The sequence below is a fragment of the Phaseolus vulgaris genome, chromosome 3 (assembly GCF_051622355.1).
Source record: "Phaseolus vulgaris cultivar YP4 chromosome 3, ASM5162235v1, whole genome shotgun sequence".
Classification (NCBI taxonomy): Eukaryota; Viridiplantae; Streptophyta; class Magnoliopsida; order Fabales; family Fabaceae; genus Phaseolus; species Phaseolus vulgaris.
This window is the reverse complement of record NC_143500.1, coordinates 38,714,187-38,731,075: the sequence shown is the minus strand read 5'-3', so window position 1 is coordinate 38,731,075 and position 16,889 is coordinate 38,714,187. Positions and strand designations below refer to the sequence as shown.

The window sequence follows — 16,889 nt, the reverse complement described above, 5'->3', positions numbered from 1 at the left end:
GGTACACCACTACGACTTGAGTGATTCATGTTTTGAGTTATTTCTCTAATAACTTATCTTCACAATGTCTAAACTGAAAAAAAAATCTTTTCTGTTTCATACGTGAAAAAGTAAATTATTTTTTATTATTGTAAATGTTATAAAAAAATATTTTAATTATTTATTTATCTTCCCAACTTATTAATATTATGAACATCATAAAATTATGTAGATAAAATGTATTTTTATCCTTATTTAGTTTAGGATCAAATTTTATCAAACCTCTAGTATTTGACCACAATATAATAAAAAAGTTTACTAAATTAACTATAAAATATTATTATTTAATCACAAATTACATTTTAATTTATGACTAGTTATAGTTCTCCATTCATTTAATATTATTGTTTCTATTTTTAATTGTTACTCAATACGTAAAGTTGTGAAAATAATATCAATATTTAGGTTTTTAATTTTTTTCATTGTAGAGATATAATTTCTTTTTGTGATTTTGAAAGCTGTATTACATTATGATAATTCAAATTAAATTATATTATAATAGTCTTAATTTAATATCTATGACAATATAATTTAATATAATATTTTGTAAACCTTTTTGACCCATTGTCTTATGCGTTAAGATTAGGAAAACCAAATTAACCGAAAGAAACTCTAACCAAAAACATCTGATAGAATTATTTTCAAGAATATATTCAACTTATAATTTTCTTCTAGATTGTGGCAGTTCCTCAAGACAAAACAAACTTCTAAGATAAACTCCACCTGTTTCTAAGATGACAGCTCAAACATAACAAAGATACTAATAATTCTCATCTAGTACAATATATGAAGTAGGACGAAGAACAAAAGAAAACATGCTTGTTAAACTTTCATACACAAAAATAACGTAGAGATTACGAAATTTAAAAGCGTATTTTAAATTATATAATTTAAGATATACTTTCAATTTAAAAATATGTTTCGAATTTTTATATCAAACAATTCGTAATTTATTTTCAAAATTTGAAAATCATATCTTTAAATTATATAATATAAAATACATTTTTAGATTTGAGAATATATTTTATATTAATTTAAAAATGAATTCTAAACAGTACAGCCAAAAATGTCTTTACAGCTTAATTCATAATATGTTTTCAAATTATATATTTTAAAATATATTTCTAAATTAAAAAATGTATTTTATACTGTTTAATTTTGAATATGATTTTAAATTTTGTCATTTGAAATACACTTCTGAATTTAAATTACATAATTTAAAATGTATTTTTAAATTACCAATACAGAGTATTTTCAAAAACAATTTGAACCTTTTCCATAGCTATACAGGTGCAGGAAGGAAGTAGGAGATGAAAAGAAAGAGTCAATGAAGAAAAAATGTTTTTAGAAAAAAAAAAAGTTACGCTCTGTTACGTACGTAGCACTAATCCAATGAAACCAGCATCAAGTAAAACATTTTTAGAATTAAAATAACATTATTTGATTTTTTTTCTACTGAGAGACTTGTTGCCTTTAAAAACTGGAAATTTTGAAAAATGGTTTTTTCACACACCACTAAATATTAATATTTTAATTTATTTAATTTTGAAAATTATTTTAATATTTTACCTATATTTTCATTAAAAACATTTTTTTATTTTTAAATTTTTTTATTATAAATATTAATATTTTTTCGGGGTGGGGTGTAAAGTGGAGTAAGATATCAAAATATAATTCTCCTTATTTCTTTATCAAACTCAACTTCAATCTACTTGCGTTTCAACCAAAGTGATTAAACCTGCGCCTTTACATGATACTATCATTTCAACAAATGTAAGTAGTAATGACAACAAAGCACTATTCCAACTGAATTTTTCAGACTCTTGTATTAAATATATGCGATCTTGATCGTGTGAGCCATAACAATCTCCAACTAAAGCATAGTGTTATGGGGACTACATATTCGATAATACGGAGCAGGAAATTTCAATTGTTTTTGGGGCCTCCTAAGATGATAATTAATTTGGAAGAAAAAAAACATCAAATATAAGCTATACAAGAAGAAATCAAGCATTGCATTACAGATGTGAAATCAATGTTGCTAACAGAGAACCAAGCCTGAGGAAGAGAGAAAAAATTAATAACGAATCCCAGGTTTGCAGCAAATACTTACAAGATACAATCATACAGTTTCCGAGTAAAGGAGGGAAGAGGAAGATATATACAGGTTGACTGGGAAATAACACAACTCGTGCAAACTACACCATTTCTGCTATAACTCACAATTGTTTAAAATAGAATAATTACTGTGAGGAAGGAAGGAGATTAATATTCAGAAAAAGATGTAAAGAGAGCAATGGGTTCAAAATGTTACCTAACATGCAGTGCAATGCAGTTCTCTTCGTTTTGGTTATCAATGACAGCTACCACTAACTGTGTCCACTCACTATACACGCTTCTCAAAAACACCATACACCAGACCCGGTTTTGTCCAGTCAAATTCCTTGTCATGTTAGAGTATTACTAATTCTCAAAGCTAGTAGAGTCTATTTGACATTGCCAGTCCGGATAGCTGTAGGTAAAATTCTTTCTGATTCACATTTCTTTTTCTCATTTTCAGTTTTCTTCATTTCAAGTTCTAGCTGCTTGCAGTTTTCTTCATGGGCTTTGTTGAACATCCTGGTAAAGTTGAGCAAAGTTGATGCGACTGCAGAAAATTCAAAATAATTACAAGAATAAGCAGTATAGAAAAACAAGTAGGGGCATCAACATTATTACACAAGTTGGGGTGCACTCATTCTTCCCATAAAAGGGATCACAGTAAAGCCTTGCATACCGTTCAAGAATAGTCTTAAAATTTGCATAAAACGAAACTATCAGTTTTAAGTTGCGAAACTAAAAACAAAGTCAGTTATTATAAAATATTAACACTCACATATATGCAACCAAGTGAAGAATCCGTGCACTTACTTTAAGGAAGGTACAATATTAGTGAAGTACAAAGCTAAAAATATAATAAGAAGCATAAGCCAGTCAGAGGGTGCTCACTTAAATTAGCTATCAAGAAAAGTACCAAATTTCAGTCACACACCTTGTTCAAATGGGCAACGAGATGGATCTTCACCAAAATAGAGAATCAATGCATCCACGCTCCTGCCCTGTAAACATACACTCTTAAAGTAAAGCAAACCTTTATAAGGTTTTAAAAGATATAATATATTGTAGAAAGCTTACCACGCTAGAATATAGTGAAGCCAATGAGCGGACTTCAGCTTCAGCAGAACCGAGGAATTCTTTCAATTTCTGTGGTTAAAAACAAAGTTAAAGCCTGACAATGCATATAATTTTATCACAACATTTAGTAAACAGAAGAGGACTTCACAATTTTAATCTTTGTTGCGTTCTCCTAAAGTCATAACTTACAAACTCTCACATTAGATCAATCACAGACAGGCACGATAGCTATAATTACTATCTTGATAATAAGGTCGCACAATCTTACAATTTTTTTCCGGCTTCTGTGATCCCAATTATATGATAGAATCCATTTTGGTTGGATCAGATAGGATCACGACGTTATTCATAAAAATGGAAAGATCAGGCGAGCTAAACAACCTATGACATCTGAAGCCCCAATCTCTTTTTTGTCTGCTTTCCTTGCACGGGGTGCTTGTTCTGTTGTTCCTTCTTCTTCTTGTTCTGCCTTTTGTTTGAAGGTGCTTCTGCTTCTTCATCTCGTAGCATTTGATGATGAAGGAGGTTCTTTTGTTTTTCTACTGGGTTATTGGTTTTGGTGCAGTTTTGGTCTTGATTGATGTCTGTTTTGGTGCTGAAAACGTCTCTAAAGCTAAAGAGGTTCGTGTTTGACTGTTTAGGTTCAATGTCAAAATCTTGGTGTTTTGTATTTGGAGTTGTTAATTAGTTAGTAATTTAGCTGAAGTTATAATTTTGTGACTAGTTAGTTGGATCTAACCTTTCAGATTGTCAATTTAAGATTGTGTTTGTAGAGATTAAAAGACAATTTTCATATTTACGTTATTGTTTATAATAATCTGTATTGACAATCTCTCGATTTAGGATTTCCAGTCCCCTTTTAGTAAAATTTCCATTTTGACTAGTTTTGCAGACAAGCCTCAAAAAGTCTGCCTCCACAGAATGGGGACTCCAAGAATATGGTCTTCTTTTAGTGAGATGATAGCAAACTCTATTGACTTTAATTAATGTAGATATATACACAGTTCACCAATAAGTGAAATAATTTTCTTTTTGGTGTGGAAATATGAAACTTGGAGAAGTGAAAATGAACAAGGGCAAATTGAAAAAAGGAAACACAAGAGTTGGTGAATCAACTATAGTAGAAGTAAAGGCATGATGCTTATACCTTGCGGAAAGTTTCTGATATAGGCCCATCATTTTCAGCGGTTGATAGTTCCTGCACTACTTTTTCTAATCCTTTGTTAATAGTTTGCATCTCCTCAGCCAAAAACTTCAATTGGATCTATGCAAAATTATTCAAGTCAGTGTTAGTACAATAGTTATCAATATATTGAGCAGAAGAGTCTCTGAGAAGTCCAGAACCTTTGTTGCCGGATCTAGGTTAGAAAGATCCTTGGAGAAGTCTAAGACTTCCGGTAGTTTGTCAACTAGCACCTATGTATGTGTACGCACAGTATGAGATTAATGCATCAGATATGGAAAATTACGATGATCTTAATATCAGAAGATGAAAAAAAGAACAATCTCCCCCCAACTTAATATTACAAGTCACTCCATGGCACAGAAGAAACTCGTAAACATTTTGCAAAATAAAAAAAAATGAAAACAAAAGGGAATAAATAGCTACATGTACCTTACAAAGATAATGCATGAGAGTCATCTTCTTGTCTCTTGCACGTGTCTCGGTTAGTTTCAGAAGGCTATCTAATCTGAATCCAATAGCAGAACCTAAAAGAAGATTGGAGAATATAAACATAGGAGATTGACAAAATGAAATAAATAATGATAAGTAAAAATCTAAAGCACTAGTAAAAAATTATGTAAATGTGAATTATTTTGTTTTCAGCACATATGTCTAGAAAAAAGATATTGATTGCTCTCGAACTCATTCATCATATGTCTATCTACATTTTATTAATGAAGTATTATAAACATTACAAATTTTCAAAATGACTACAAAATAACCAGCTTTACAATCCCCTTGATTTATTTTGATTTTATTTAGAGTAATGAATATTCTATCCCCCTAACCATAATTAATGTTTCAGAATGGTGCTTATGATAGAAACATCCCTTCAGGTGGAATAAGCCCATTCAAATCTATAGTCGTAGGCACAAGAATAAGAAGCAGGATTGATTGTCTAGTGGTATTTCTGTTTAGGGGTAATTTTTTTATTAGTAAAGGAGGGGTATTTGGGAAGTGGATGATTCTGTAAGGGGGGAGTGGGGTTGGTTATATTTTCCCTTTGTAAGAATGTTGGGATCATTCTTGGGATTCGTTAGGGTGGATATTTGGATCAGAGAGATTCCTCTCTTGCTTAGGAGAGCTCTGCTCTCTAGAAACTTGTCTTCTTGTCTGTCAATTCTTCCATTTTCATTCTCTGATTCCAGGTACCTCAGATACACACTGTATCAGCTTATATCCAAGGAGAGCCAAAACAAATGCATTCATCTAATTTGGTTTAGTTTTCACTAAACCAATCTTAATTGACGTTCACAGGTGAGATTGATTTAGTAACAATAATAACATCGGGGCGCATGTTGTTCTCCAAATTAAAATGAAAAATATGGATGATTAATAAAGAAATAATTTATATCTGAAGTGTCAAGGAATAAAGGGTTCAGAATACTGATGGATTTTTTTGTTTTAAATTGTATAATAAAGAGAGGAACAATAGCTTGCCCTCCAAGTAAAAAAAACGTTCACAGTTTACTATCACAACCTGGTGAGGGGGAACAATAAAGTAAAATACAAAGGGTAAAGAAAACAAATAAGGGATACTAACACATACAAAATCACACTAAATGCAGTGTGTCTAGTGATCTAGTACCATGCACAAAGGCCATAAATTACAGATATTTTCTAAAACTTATGGTACTTTTCTTTGTCATAAACTTGAATGGTTCGTGTTGCATATATCTGATATGTATATTTGTTTAAACATACCCCTGGCAGTTCCTTGGTTCAAAGCATTTCCTAAAGAAAGTATTGTTTGCATAATTCTCTTCAGTTTTACCGAATTCCTGATCTGAAAAAAGAAACAAAATCACAAAAAATAAGAGAGAGGAACCATGTTGCAAAAGGAGGTTTAAGTAAAAAGGAATAATCATGCCTCTTCTGAAGCAGCATTCACAACACTCAGGCTCTTTCTTAGGTCAGAAACCTACACAAAAGTATTAAGATGGTCAAAATGGTAATAAGTTCAAGTCCATTTTTTTTGTAGTAAAGATAGTAGTAATATATCAACCTGAGAGCGAAATTGAATCTTGAATGAAAAAACTCTGAGCTTGGATTCCACTCGTGGTACTTTCATCAATTCCATTAAGAACTGTAATGAAGAATTTATGAATATATAATTCAGATTCATGCCAATAGAAGGTAGAAATGCAATTTCCACCATTGAAGATAAGCCATTCATTACAGTTAAAACTGTACAAGCAATGCGATAATTTCAATTTTCATAAATCTTGCACTAACAGAAGAGATCCAAAATACAGGCACTAAACCAAAAGTCGTGAAACCCTATATACCTGTTCACATCTTCCTAACTTCTCCTTCTCCCCATTATAACCCTGTGTCAGAATAAATGGAGTTGTGAAATTTTGGAAAAGAAAGAGGAGACTCACTATAAGTTGAACGTAGCATAATTTTTAACCATAATCAATCTCCCAACCTTGAGTAATTCCATCTCCTCTTTTGTTGGACAGAACTTTATGAGGTTCTCAACCTGATCAGTGTCCAGTGTTGACTCTTCCAGTGCTAGCACAGAGCTCTGTGAACATTTCAAACAAACCATTATTATTGAATATAACACAGAAAATGGTTTAAGGAAATAGTTAAAAGTTCTACAGATGTTTCATATAAAACCAACGAGACTTCTCATTCACTTTATATCTTCCAGAATCACGGCACAGAATAATTATTTCATACATCTTTCCCACAATAAAAATAGTCATTCCAATTAATTTATTAATGTCAAGCCTCATTTAGTGTAAGCTCGAAAAACAAAGATTCTATGATAGATTTTTATTTCTAACAAATGCACCAAAAATTTACTATTTTTAATTTCTAACAAATGCACCAAAAATTATGCTTCGTAAAACTTACAAAATCATTATAAAAGTTTTAGAATATCTTTTAATGATAATCATATTCTGAAAACACAAAAAAAAACAGCATGCCCGCATTATGCTACAGAAATACAAGTTTGAAAAAAGTATTTATGTTAAAACATTCAGATCTTTGTTTATTTCAAAGAGAACCGAAAACCAATTTCCAATAAAGAGGTAATACAGTTTAGCTGAAGAAAAAAAAAACAATAATGAAAAACAAGAACAGAATGAGAAGGAGTTTACAGTCCTCTTTATAGTTATGCTATAAAAATTGTGTCAACATTCATAGTTTCCAATGAAAACAAATCACTAATAAATTCTAGGAAGACTCTTAATCAAAAGAACAAAGCTATAAAATATCAAAAGAACAAAGCTACAATTCAATTGTCAATCAAATCATAGTTCTCTTATTAATTAGGACTCAATATTATTTAAAAATAGCATTTGATTTTGTTTCCCACATTATAAGACCATAAACGTAAATGTCAATCTTACCATTAAATCATGCACCGGCACTTTCACTTGTGAAAGCATGATTTCACAGTTATATGCTCGCCTATGCTCAATCTGCAAGGAGTTATAAAATCAATCTAAATCAAAATCAAAAGGATTATCATTTTGCTGTGACTACAAACTATATGTTATTGAGAAAAAAAATATAAATAGAACCTACTTTAGGAACTACGTCACACAGATAAGTAGTAAACACTCATTATTTCAACATTGCACCATTCAAATGAACTCTTATAGTTGTAAATATGTGAAAGGGAGAAACTACCACATATACTAGTGGTTTAAGATGGTTGATGATGTAACAGTATCATTCTAAAAAAATTCAAAAGTAATTTTGTGAACATTAACTTTGATTCTTCAGTTTGTCAACTCTAAAGGTTTCCTTCACTGAAAAGCTGATAGATGACACCATTTACAACTTTATGGCTGCATAGAACCAACATAAAATGACAACCCCCGGTTATAAGTACTAGGAAATATCGCATTTTCCTAGTAATTATTTCTTGCATTTTCCCATCACACTCAAATGTAAGCAACTAGATTATGTAAATATCCATAAGCAATCTTAGTGGTACTCCAAACTGAATAATTACCAGTTGCACTTTTTCTGATTTAGGCCCAGTTGAGCTTTGGACATTTGACTTTTTGGCAATACTTGAACTTGGGGCTGCCGCTGAGAAGAGATGCTCAAGCTCTGACATATCAATCTCTGGGGCCCTACATTAAGATAATAAAAGGAAAGGCAGGTGAGACACGATAATAATAGAAGAATGATCTGTCCTAAGAAATCAAATACAATAGCCAATCAACATTACTTGGAAGCTTCGCCAGACTTCTGTGTCTCAGCCCACAAACTTCCTTGCACTGCTCTAGATAGTTTCAACCAATGAAGTGGCTTCAACTTTTTTGTGTTATTCTTTGAGTTAATTGTTCGTGATAAAATTCGTCCCTTTAAGTTGGTTGGTGAACTAGATCGAAGTCCTGTTGTGCTTGACACATCACCGTTCCCAGAAAGAGATCCTGGAGGTTTTAGACCTCCTTTACCAAAGGGCAATGGAGGAGGTGGAGCAGCAGGTGCTCCAGGTGGAGGTGGAGGAGCAGGTGCTCCAGGAGGCGGGGGAGGAGCAGATGCTCCAGGAGGAGGCGGAGGAGCAGGTGCCCCAGGAGGAGGGGGAGGCGGGGGAGGAGCAGGTGCCCCAGGAGGAGGGGGAGGAGCTAAAGATTTTTGTAACGATGAATTAGTGTGATTTGAGTAATGTACTTCACTTGAAAGTGGAGGTGGAGGTGGTACTATAGTAGAACCTGCAACTAGCCCAGAGAGACAAGGAGGTGGAGGAGGTTCAAACCTAGTAGGTTGCTCCTCTTTTAGAGAAAGGGGAGGAGAGGGTCCATCTCTAACCTGTGGCTCCACATTCCTATGTGATGAAGGAGAAGGATGGCGTCCAGCTTTAACATGTAGTTCTTTCTTTGGAGGAGGAGGTGGTGGTGGTGGTGGTCTAGCTCGAACTCGTCTATGATCATTTAGTGGCGGAGTGGGAGGAGGAGGCGGAGTGGGAGGAGGAGGCGGAGTTGGAGGTCGTGAAGGGAAAGACTCTATTCTTGTTTTAATAGGAGGAATCTCATCCACATTTTTTGAAGAAAATGACGGAGATGATTGAGTTGAAGTAGTTGTTGAAGCTGAAGGATAGGAAATGGTGTCGGCCGGTGACTTGCTATGAAAAGTAGATGACGATTGGGTGTCAGGTGTAGGGACAGAAATAGATGAATGACTTCTGTCTTGTGATTGGTGTTTTGATTGCAAAGGCAAAACATAAGAAGGGGGCGATTCTGTTTGGCGAGGAGAATCGTGAGCTTCTTTAGCACTAGTGGATTGAGGCCTTAAAGGAGGTGTTCGAGGGGAAAAAGAAGTATCGGTAGAAGATAAGGCAGGATGAGGCGCCTGCAGTTTTATATCAAGATTTGTAGGTCCTGTTGGACATTTATTGGATTCCAAGGTCTTTTTAGAAAATCTGGTTGACTGTTGACAAATATTGTTAGGTGTACTAGGTTGCTGCGGAATACCCTCTACCTTGTTGGTCTTGTCCTCTTTTCTACTCATATCATTATCTGGGGATGTCTTGGGTGAAAATGAAGATTGTACCTCTTCACTCAAATTTCCTTGAGGCGTTCTAGGACCTTTTTCATCCAACCTATCATTCATAGTTGAAGCGCTTATCAGTTGGAGAGCATTTAGTGCAGCATCTGCCTTGGGGTTCATCCAGTCTACATGGCTAAAGATTTCTTGAACCTTGGCAAATGCTTCCATTGGTAGTCCTTCCTTCTCCTCAAAGCATGAGGTCCTATCGGCAATAACTACTGCAGCATCCATCTCTGAGAAAAGGATCTTAATACAAACATAAACCACAAAAATAAATTCACCGTTAGAATGTACAATCAAAAGCATCATGATTATTTTTGAAAACAAGTTGTACCTCAACTCTAAAATCTTTTGGAAAGTGGTCTTCAGCATCCCATAAAATGTCAATTTCATCCCGGTTAAGCATCATAATATTTGATCTAACAAAGGCTGTGTTAAACATGATTCGAAACATCATCCTTTCACGCTCCAGGTCACCATTCAAGTTAATTGTCTCAAGGACAATATCACCTTGAATATGGCAATTGATATCAATTTTAATAAGCTCACTCTCTCCCTGCAACACAATAACAATAAATTGTACAATAATTACATAAGTTATTATATCAGATTCTAGATTCAACTCGCTGGATAGAATAAATGAATTGATATACAATATCTATTAGAACAGCAAAACTTTTGCAAACGAAAATATTTATTAAAATTTAAAGAGCACAAGCCAGTTCTGAACTCAATCTTGTAAGGCCTATATGCATAAGGTGTATTGAAATATTACTAGGATCTCTTAAATGCTGAACATAGATTTTACAAACATATTTCTCCTTTCTTCTTTTAAGTATGCCCCCCCTTTTTCCTCTTATATTTTTGGGATTATCGGTGCCAAGTGCAACCTCTTGATAAAAACCAAGACTTATCTTAAATGTAGCTCCCATATTTGTCAAGGAGGAATGAATAACCAATGTTGTTCATCAGTATCACTACAATCATATGTCAAGGTTGTTGCCAAAACTTAATTATTAAAGCTCAGGTTGATAACTAGAAAAACAAGTTTGAGCTGCAATTTAGTGGTTTATAACTATTTAAAGTTTAAATTATATGAAAAGTGTACAGCACAATTTACAAATATTCTACAAGTCTAAATGGCCTTTTTGCCACAATTTATGAGATTGGAAGTAATCTCAAGAACAGCTACAGATTTATTTCGGCATTTTTTGGCAAAATAACAGTAACGCCAAAGTCTTTTTATCTGCTAAAAACAATTAATTTCAGGATAATAGTTTTCATGATATAGGCAATCAGTGCATGCCTCCTATACAGTACAGGCTCCAAAATAACACACAAACAAATTGTAATATAAAAAACAGGAGGCACAAGAACCCAGAGCAATCCATTAAAGAGCATGAGGGAAATTCACATACCTGCTTATAGGCCCGGACATTTTTGCTTCTCTTTGGCGTTGAGTACAACATTTTTGGATTTTTATCAGCATTAAAGGGATCCTGTCCATAAATTCTAAACATGGGATGACAACCACCTTCATCGTCGAAGTTTGGGAAGAATCTGAGAATGATGCAGTCCAGCAAAAGTGCCCTGTCCAGAGGAGGCCAATCTAAGGCCACATTCCTCCTGGAAACATACAGCAGATACCTCAGTTGGGAAGGGATAGGATTCAACGGTGACAACAAATGCAGAAGCTCGTGAGGAGCCTGCCTATAAACCATATCGAGAGTCCGCTTCTCCCCAGTATAAACCTTTCTATAAATCAACAATGCAGCCAACATGAAAGCCAAAACAGGCCAACCACCACTTTCACAATGCATCAATAACACATTTTGTTGCCCAAGCGAGAGCCAGCTTTCACCAGACCTCAGAAAGTGGTGGACGAGCTCCATTTTGAGCACGGGAACACCTTCGTAGTGCCGAGGATAGTCCATGATAGTAACGTCATACTCAGACATGATACTTGCCATCTGACTCTTGGTATCTTCCTCACGAAAATTGAAAATCATAATCGAAGCATCAGGCAAGTTCTCCTTGAGTTGACAAACTATCCCATCCATGTACTCTTTATAATTCGCTTCTTTCCAAGCATCCGTGGTGAAGCAGCAATCAAAAACTACATTCACGGAGAATCTTAATTGTCAATTCCAACAATCACTAACTCAACTCCTAATGATGATATCAAGTTAAAGTCATTTCACATTTAACAAATTATTCCCTTTCAAATCCAATTCACGCGTCATTGCCGCATTTCCAAGCAATCAAACAGACACCAAATGTTCCTCGAATCATATATTTTCAATTGCTAAAACATTTTTCACAAATTGAGAACGAGAAAAGCAGAGAAAGTACCGTAAACTCTGTCGCAGATCTCGAGGAGGCCATCTGGAGGCTTGCGGAAGAACAATCTGCGGAGCATAGCCAACGTCCGCGAAGCTTCAGATTCAGGCTTCACTCACCCTATCGCTCGCGATTGATTCGAGAACCACAAATTCTCATTCGGTAGAGGCTAACGTAACGTCACGATTTGCCTTAAGCTTCACGGCACAAAATCACGAAGCAGCGGTTTCGCAGAAAAATGCAAGAATGAACGAAACGAGAGTTTGGATGGATTTATCGTCGCTTCTGTTTCTCTCTTTTTGTTTCTCAGTGAAAAGAAAAGGAAAGTTTTGCGGGGGAGATGGGTCCGTTCGTTTTATTTTTCGTATCGTATCGTAGCTCAATAACGTGACTGCAGCTGAGGTTACCAACCGACTCACAGTCACCGGTTGGTGACGTGGACGCCCTTCCATGATACACGTGTACCGTGATATCCATGACGGGTAATTTAATTACTGTTATTTTCCATTTTCGGAAATTTTCTCGCTCATTTCCCTCTTTCCGTACGCCACGTGTCTCCATCATTGCTTCATGAGTGTTCGTTAGTTGTTCGCACTGGAATGTATATTGTATGTCGGATTTCGTTTCGCGGTCAAAACCTATAACTAATTCTCGATTGCATTATTATTATTATTATTATTATATCACTTTTTTTTTATATAATCTGGTGCGTTTATTTTATGAGTTAATATTTATCCACGTTTACCATAAAATATTTTCATTAAGGTAGTAGTAATAAAAATTAACGAATTTATTATTTTGGTCTTCTTAATTTTATGTATACGTTTTATTACTTCTAACTTCCTAACTAATTTCCTCAGCAATCATTAACTATTCCGGTTCCTATTAAAATGCCAGAAAAAAATAAGATAGTTACCTTTTGAAATAGAATATGTACACACGTGTCATTTAAATTATTTTTTACAAGCATAATGTATATATTACACACACTCTAAAATAATTTTGAGATGGTGTCTTGAAAATAAATAATTCACATATTCTATTAATTTTAAAGAAATACTGACGAGAGAATATGATACATGTATGAGATTTTTTAAAAATATTAAATTACTTTTTCACTTGTTATTTTTAGCTCTTTATAGGTGTCCTTGAAATATAAAGTTAGATCCTAAATATAAGTAATGCGTCATTAATTGATAAGCCAAAGCAAAATATCAACCTAATGTAGGTAGAATTAAAAACACAGTCCCATACAGTGTTCACTTTTTGTTGTCTATAACAGCAGATAGTTTTTTATATAAAAATCAATAAAATTAGTTATTTTTTTTTCTTAGAATAAAAATAATAAAAAATATGCATCGACTAGAGATGAGAACATTTCATTGTATATAGGTGGGTGCAAACCTCAATCTCAGGAACCGATTTTATGGGGTTGATTAGGCTTAAAATTCACTTTTTTAATATGGTATCAGAGTCATTTAAAGATTATTCTAAAAAGTGTTTATTGGACACTTGTTGTATATAGATGGATGCAAACATCAACCTTATGAGCCGGTTTTATGGGATTGACTTGGGCTTAGAGTATACTTCTTAATAGTATAAAATAATATAATTATAAAACATAATCTTCTTTATACATAATTTATTGTTGTTTTGTTCCTTGCATCTAAACTTTGGAAAGCACCAACTTCTGTTGAGCAAGTGTTCTGAATTGAGAATATGATATCTATTTAACTGAATTTGTGAGGATGATGGGAAACGGGATTTTAAGTTGAGAATGGTTAGAGGTATTTGTTGTGCTTGAAGATTTATGAATGGTTAAAGTTAAAAAAAAAAGATAGTGAGTAGTCAGAAAATGGTGAGAAAGTTAAAGAATAAAGAAATAAAGGGGTTGGTTGGGTAAAGGTAGAAAGAAATTATAGTAATAGTGGCTTGTAAGAGACTAATTTGGACCACCAAACAAACTATGTGGTAGCTAAGTATCTTAGAAAGAGGGAATCATAGTTGGGGATTCGTACGAGAATTGGCCAACAACCTTCACTAACACCACTCTCTCTAATGACAACTTATATGGTTGTGTAACAATTTCAGAGCTCATTAACTTTTTCTTGTGTTAGACCGTTATGAGTGTTTTCTAGTTTTCCAAATTAAAGATAATTATATTTTATAATATATAATAAGTGAATATAAACGTCAGATTTATCATATTTAGTTAAATTTAAAATTCACTTTTTAATATGATATCAAAGTTATTTAAAGTCTATCGTAACAAAAGTTTGTTGGACTTACTATCTTATCCGGTCACTCATAAATAGATATATAGTCTCACATACCAGTTAAAAGGTTTTGACGTAAAGAAATGTTGAAATTTTCACATTAACTAAAGATAAAAACACTTCATAGTATATAAGTATGTGCAAAGCACCTCTTATGAGTAAATTATGTATTTTGATAGCTAAGAATTTATTCTACATTCCTTGTGTTGTTACTTGTGAATTTGTAGAAGAAAATATTGAAAAAACTTAAATAATTTGTTAAATTTTGAGTGACATCTGAAATAATATTTTATATATAATTTATAATACTATTTCCATTTTTATTTATAAGCAACAAAAACTTCAATTTAAACATAATACATTAAATTCTAACATTTTTCTGAAATATCATTTGTTAAACTTAGATTATTCCAAGGAAAACTACAACTAAATTAAATGAAGTAAAAGTAACTAAAATTTACGTAATATTAGATAGTACGGTTTTTACTTATGAAAAGAGAAATAGTTGGTATTAAAATTTGACTTGGATTTAATTTAACTTTATAAACTAATTTATGTGATGATTGTTGTTTTCCTTTATACACAGTTTTCTCCATTTATTTTTTCATTTTATAATAGATTCGTGTGCCGTGGTAGATAATTTAATAAAAAAATTAAGATAAACTATCCAAAACTATATTATGAGGTGAAAGAGAATGGTTTTTACATTAGTTATTTAAAATAAGAATTCAAATATTTTCCAAAGAATGTAATTTATTTTTATAGACAATATCTTTATGATAAAATACATTTTTTTGATTTTTTTTAAATAAATTGACACTCTATAACTTTATAGGAGTAATTGAATTACTTAAAATGAAAAAAAAAATCCCAAATTTCAGAAAAAAATAAGGATTTAAATTTTTTCAAATTCTTATATTCAAATATATTATCTTTATATTCATTTCTCAAATCGATTTTAGTTGGCTAACTTGAGTAATATCAAAACATTGTTGAAATAATCACTTTTTTTTATGAATATCAATTATGATAAGAATTATTGTTTATTTAAATTGTTAGAATTATATCTTTTATAGACCACTATTATTATGTACTGCATATTAAGCAGGGTTTTTTCAATTAATGTCTTGAGAGACTATTTTTTAACATATGTAATTATTTTTTTCAATTGACATCTATTATAGTTATTATTCTATTAATGTTTGTACTGAATATGTTTTTATCATCCACGTCAATTTTTTTTTTATAAATAATACTTTTGGATTATTCTCTTAATAATAAATAGGAAAACTTTCTGCCAACATTAACTATGATTGTTTTTTTGTTAATGTAGTTTGCATAATTTTTCAATTGACATCAATCGAAAAGTCAGAAAAAAATCCAACCAATATCATAAAATTAATTCTAAACAATATCAACATAAATAATTATAGTCGATATTAATAGAAAACAATTTCAACCAAGAGAAAATTTTGTCAAAACCACTTAAAAAATATGATTGTCTTTTGTTAATGTAGTTTGTAGAATTTTTCAATTGACATAAATCGAAAAGTAAAAAAAAAAAATCCAACCAATATCATAATATTAATTCTAAGCAATATCAACATAAATAAATAGCCAACATTAACAGAAAAGAATTTCAACCAACATTGAGAAAACTTTGTCAGAATCACTTAAAAAATATTGACGAATCCTGACAAATGACATCAAACAAGATGCATTAAAAAAATATAATTAATATTGATGTTTCTTAATTATTAACAATTATTTGATATCAAATATTTTTTATATTTGGTGATTAAAAATATTTTATTCAAATAAGAAAAACTAAAAAAAACAAATAAAAAATTTGAACAATAATTTTTTTTTAAAATTAGATAAATTTAAATATAATGTACACGAATAAATTTCTTGTTCAAGGTTAATCTTTTGAATTGTAAGTTATATTAAAGATTGTTAATTTATAATTATGAATAGGAGGATAAAGTTAAACAAATTCACATTGTCTTTTATGACTTGTGAATATTTATGCGTATTTTTACATATTTAACATGTTGTTGACAATTATAAATCAAGAAAATAGAATAACAAAATAATATATGTCAACTACAAAATCATATAATTAAAGAGGAGGATGTGTGCATCAAAATATATATATATATATATATATATATACATATATATATACATATATATACATATATATATATATATACATATATATATATACATATATATATATGTTAGATGAAAGAGAGAGAAACAGAAAGTCTTAAAAAGTTAATATAAAATCGGATGAAAAAAAATACATTAAT

The 16,889-nt window shown here is 31.8% G+C and overlaps 1 protein-coding gene across 6 annotated transcripts; it reads right to left on the bottom strand.

Annotated features, from left to right (window-relative positions):
- Positions 1–2,026: 2,026 nt before the first annotated feature.
- Positions 2,027–12,674, bottom strand: LOC137807448 (formin-like protein 13). Of its 6 annotated transcripts, none has more exons than XR_011080520.2 (18): positions 12,311–12,674; positions 11,377–12,074; positions 10,293–10,514; positions 8,637–10,204; positions 8,415–8,538; positions 7,804–7,875; positions 6,870–6,968; positions 6,727–6,768; positions 6,444–6,524; positions 6,309–6,359; positions 6,143–6,224; positions 4,829–4,923; positions 4,558–4,629; positions 4,361–4,477; positions 3,214–3,282; positions 3,071–3,137; positions 2,354–2,686; positions 2,027–2,248 (listed from the first exon to the last, which is right to left on the bottom strand). XR_011080520.2 is itself a non-coding variant. In XM_068608094.2 (17 exons), the coding sequence occupies exons 1-17, from the start codon at positions 12,375–12,377 to the stop codon at positions 2,526–2,528; spliced, it is 3,687 nt and encodes a 1,228-aa protein (XP_068464195.2). In that variant the 5' UTR covers positions 12,378–12,674; the 3' UTR covers positions 2,027–2,525. The 6 variants fall into 6 exon arrangements, 2 of the variants coding, with proteins under 2 accessions (XP_068464195.2, XP_068464196.2); XR_011080521.2 differs by having other exon boundaries at positions 2,027–2,097; XR_011080522.2 differs by having other exon boundaries at positions 2,354–2,658.
- Between the last annotated feature and the right edge of the window lie 4,215 nt (positions 12,675–16,889).

Excerpts from the sequence above, each read along its gene's own strand:
- LOC137807448 (XM_068608094.2), bottom strand. The coding sequence starts at position 12,377 with ATGCTCCGCAGATTGTTCTTCCGCAAGCCTCCAGATGGCCTCCTCGAG. Across the intron at positions 6,225-6,308 it reads TGAATGCTGCTTCAGAAGAG|ATCAGGAATTCGGTAAAACT; the intron begins GCATGATTATTC and ends TTCTTTTTTCAG. Across the intron at positions 4,478-4,557 it reads ACCTAGATCCGGCAACAAAG|ATCCAATTGAAGTTTTTGGC; the intron begins GTTCTGGACTTC and ends AATTTTGCATAG.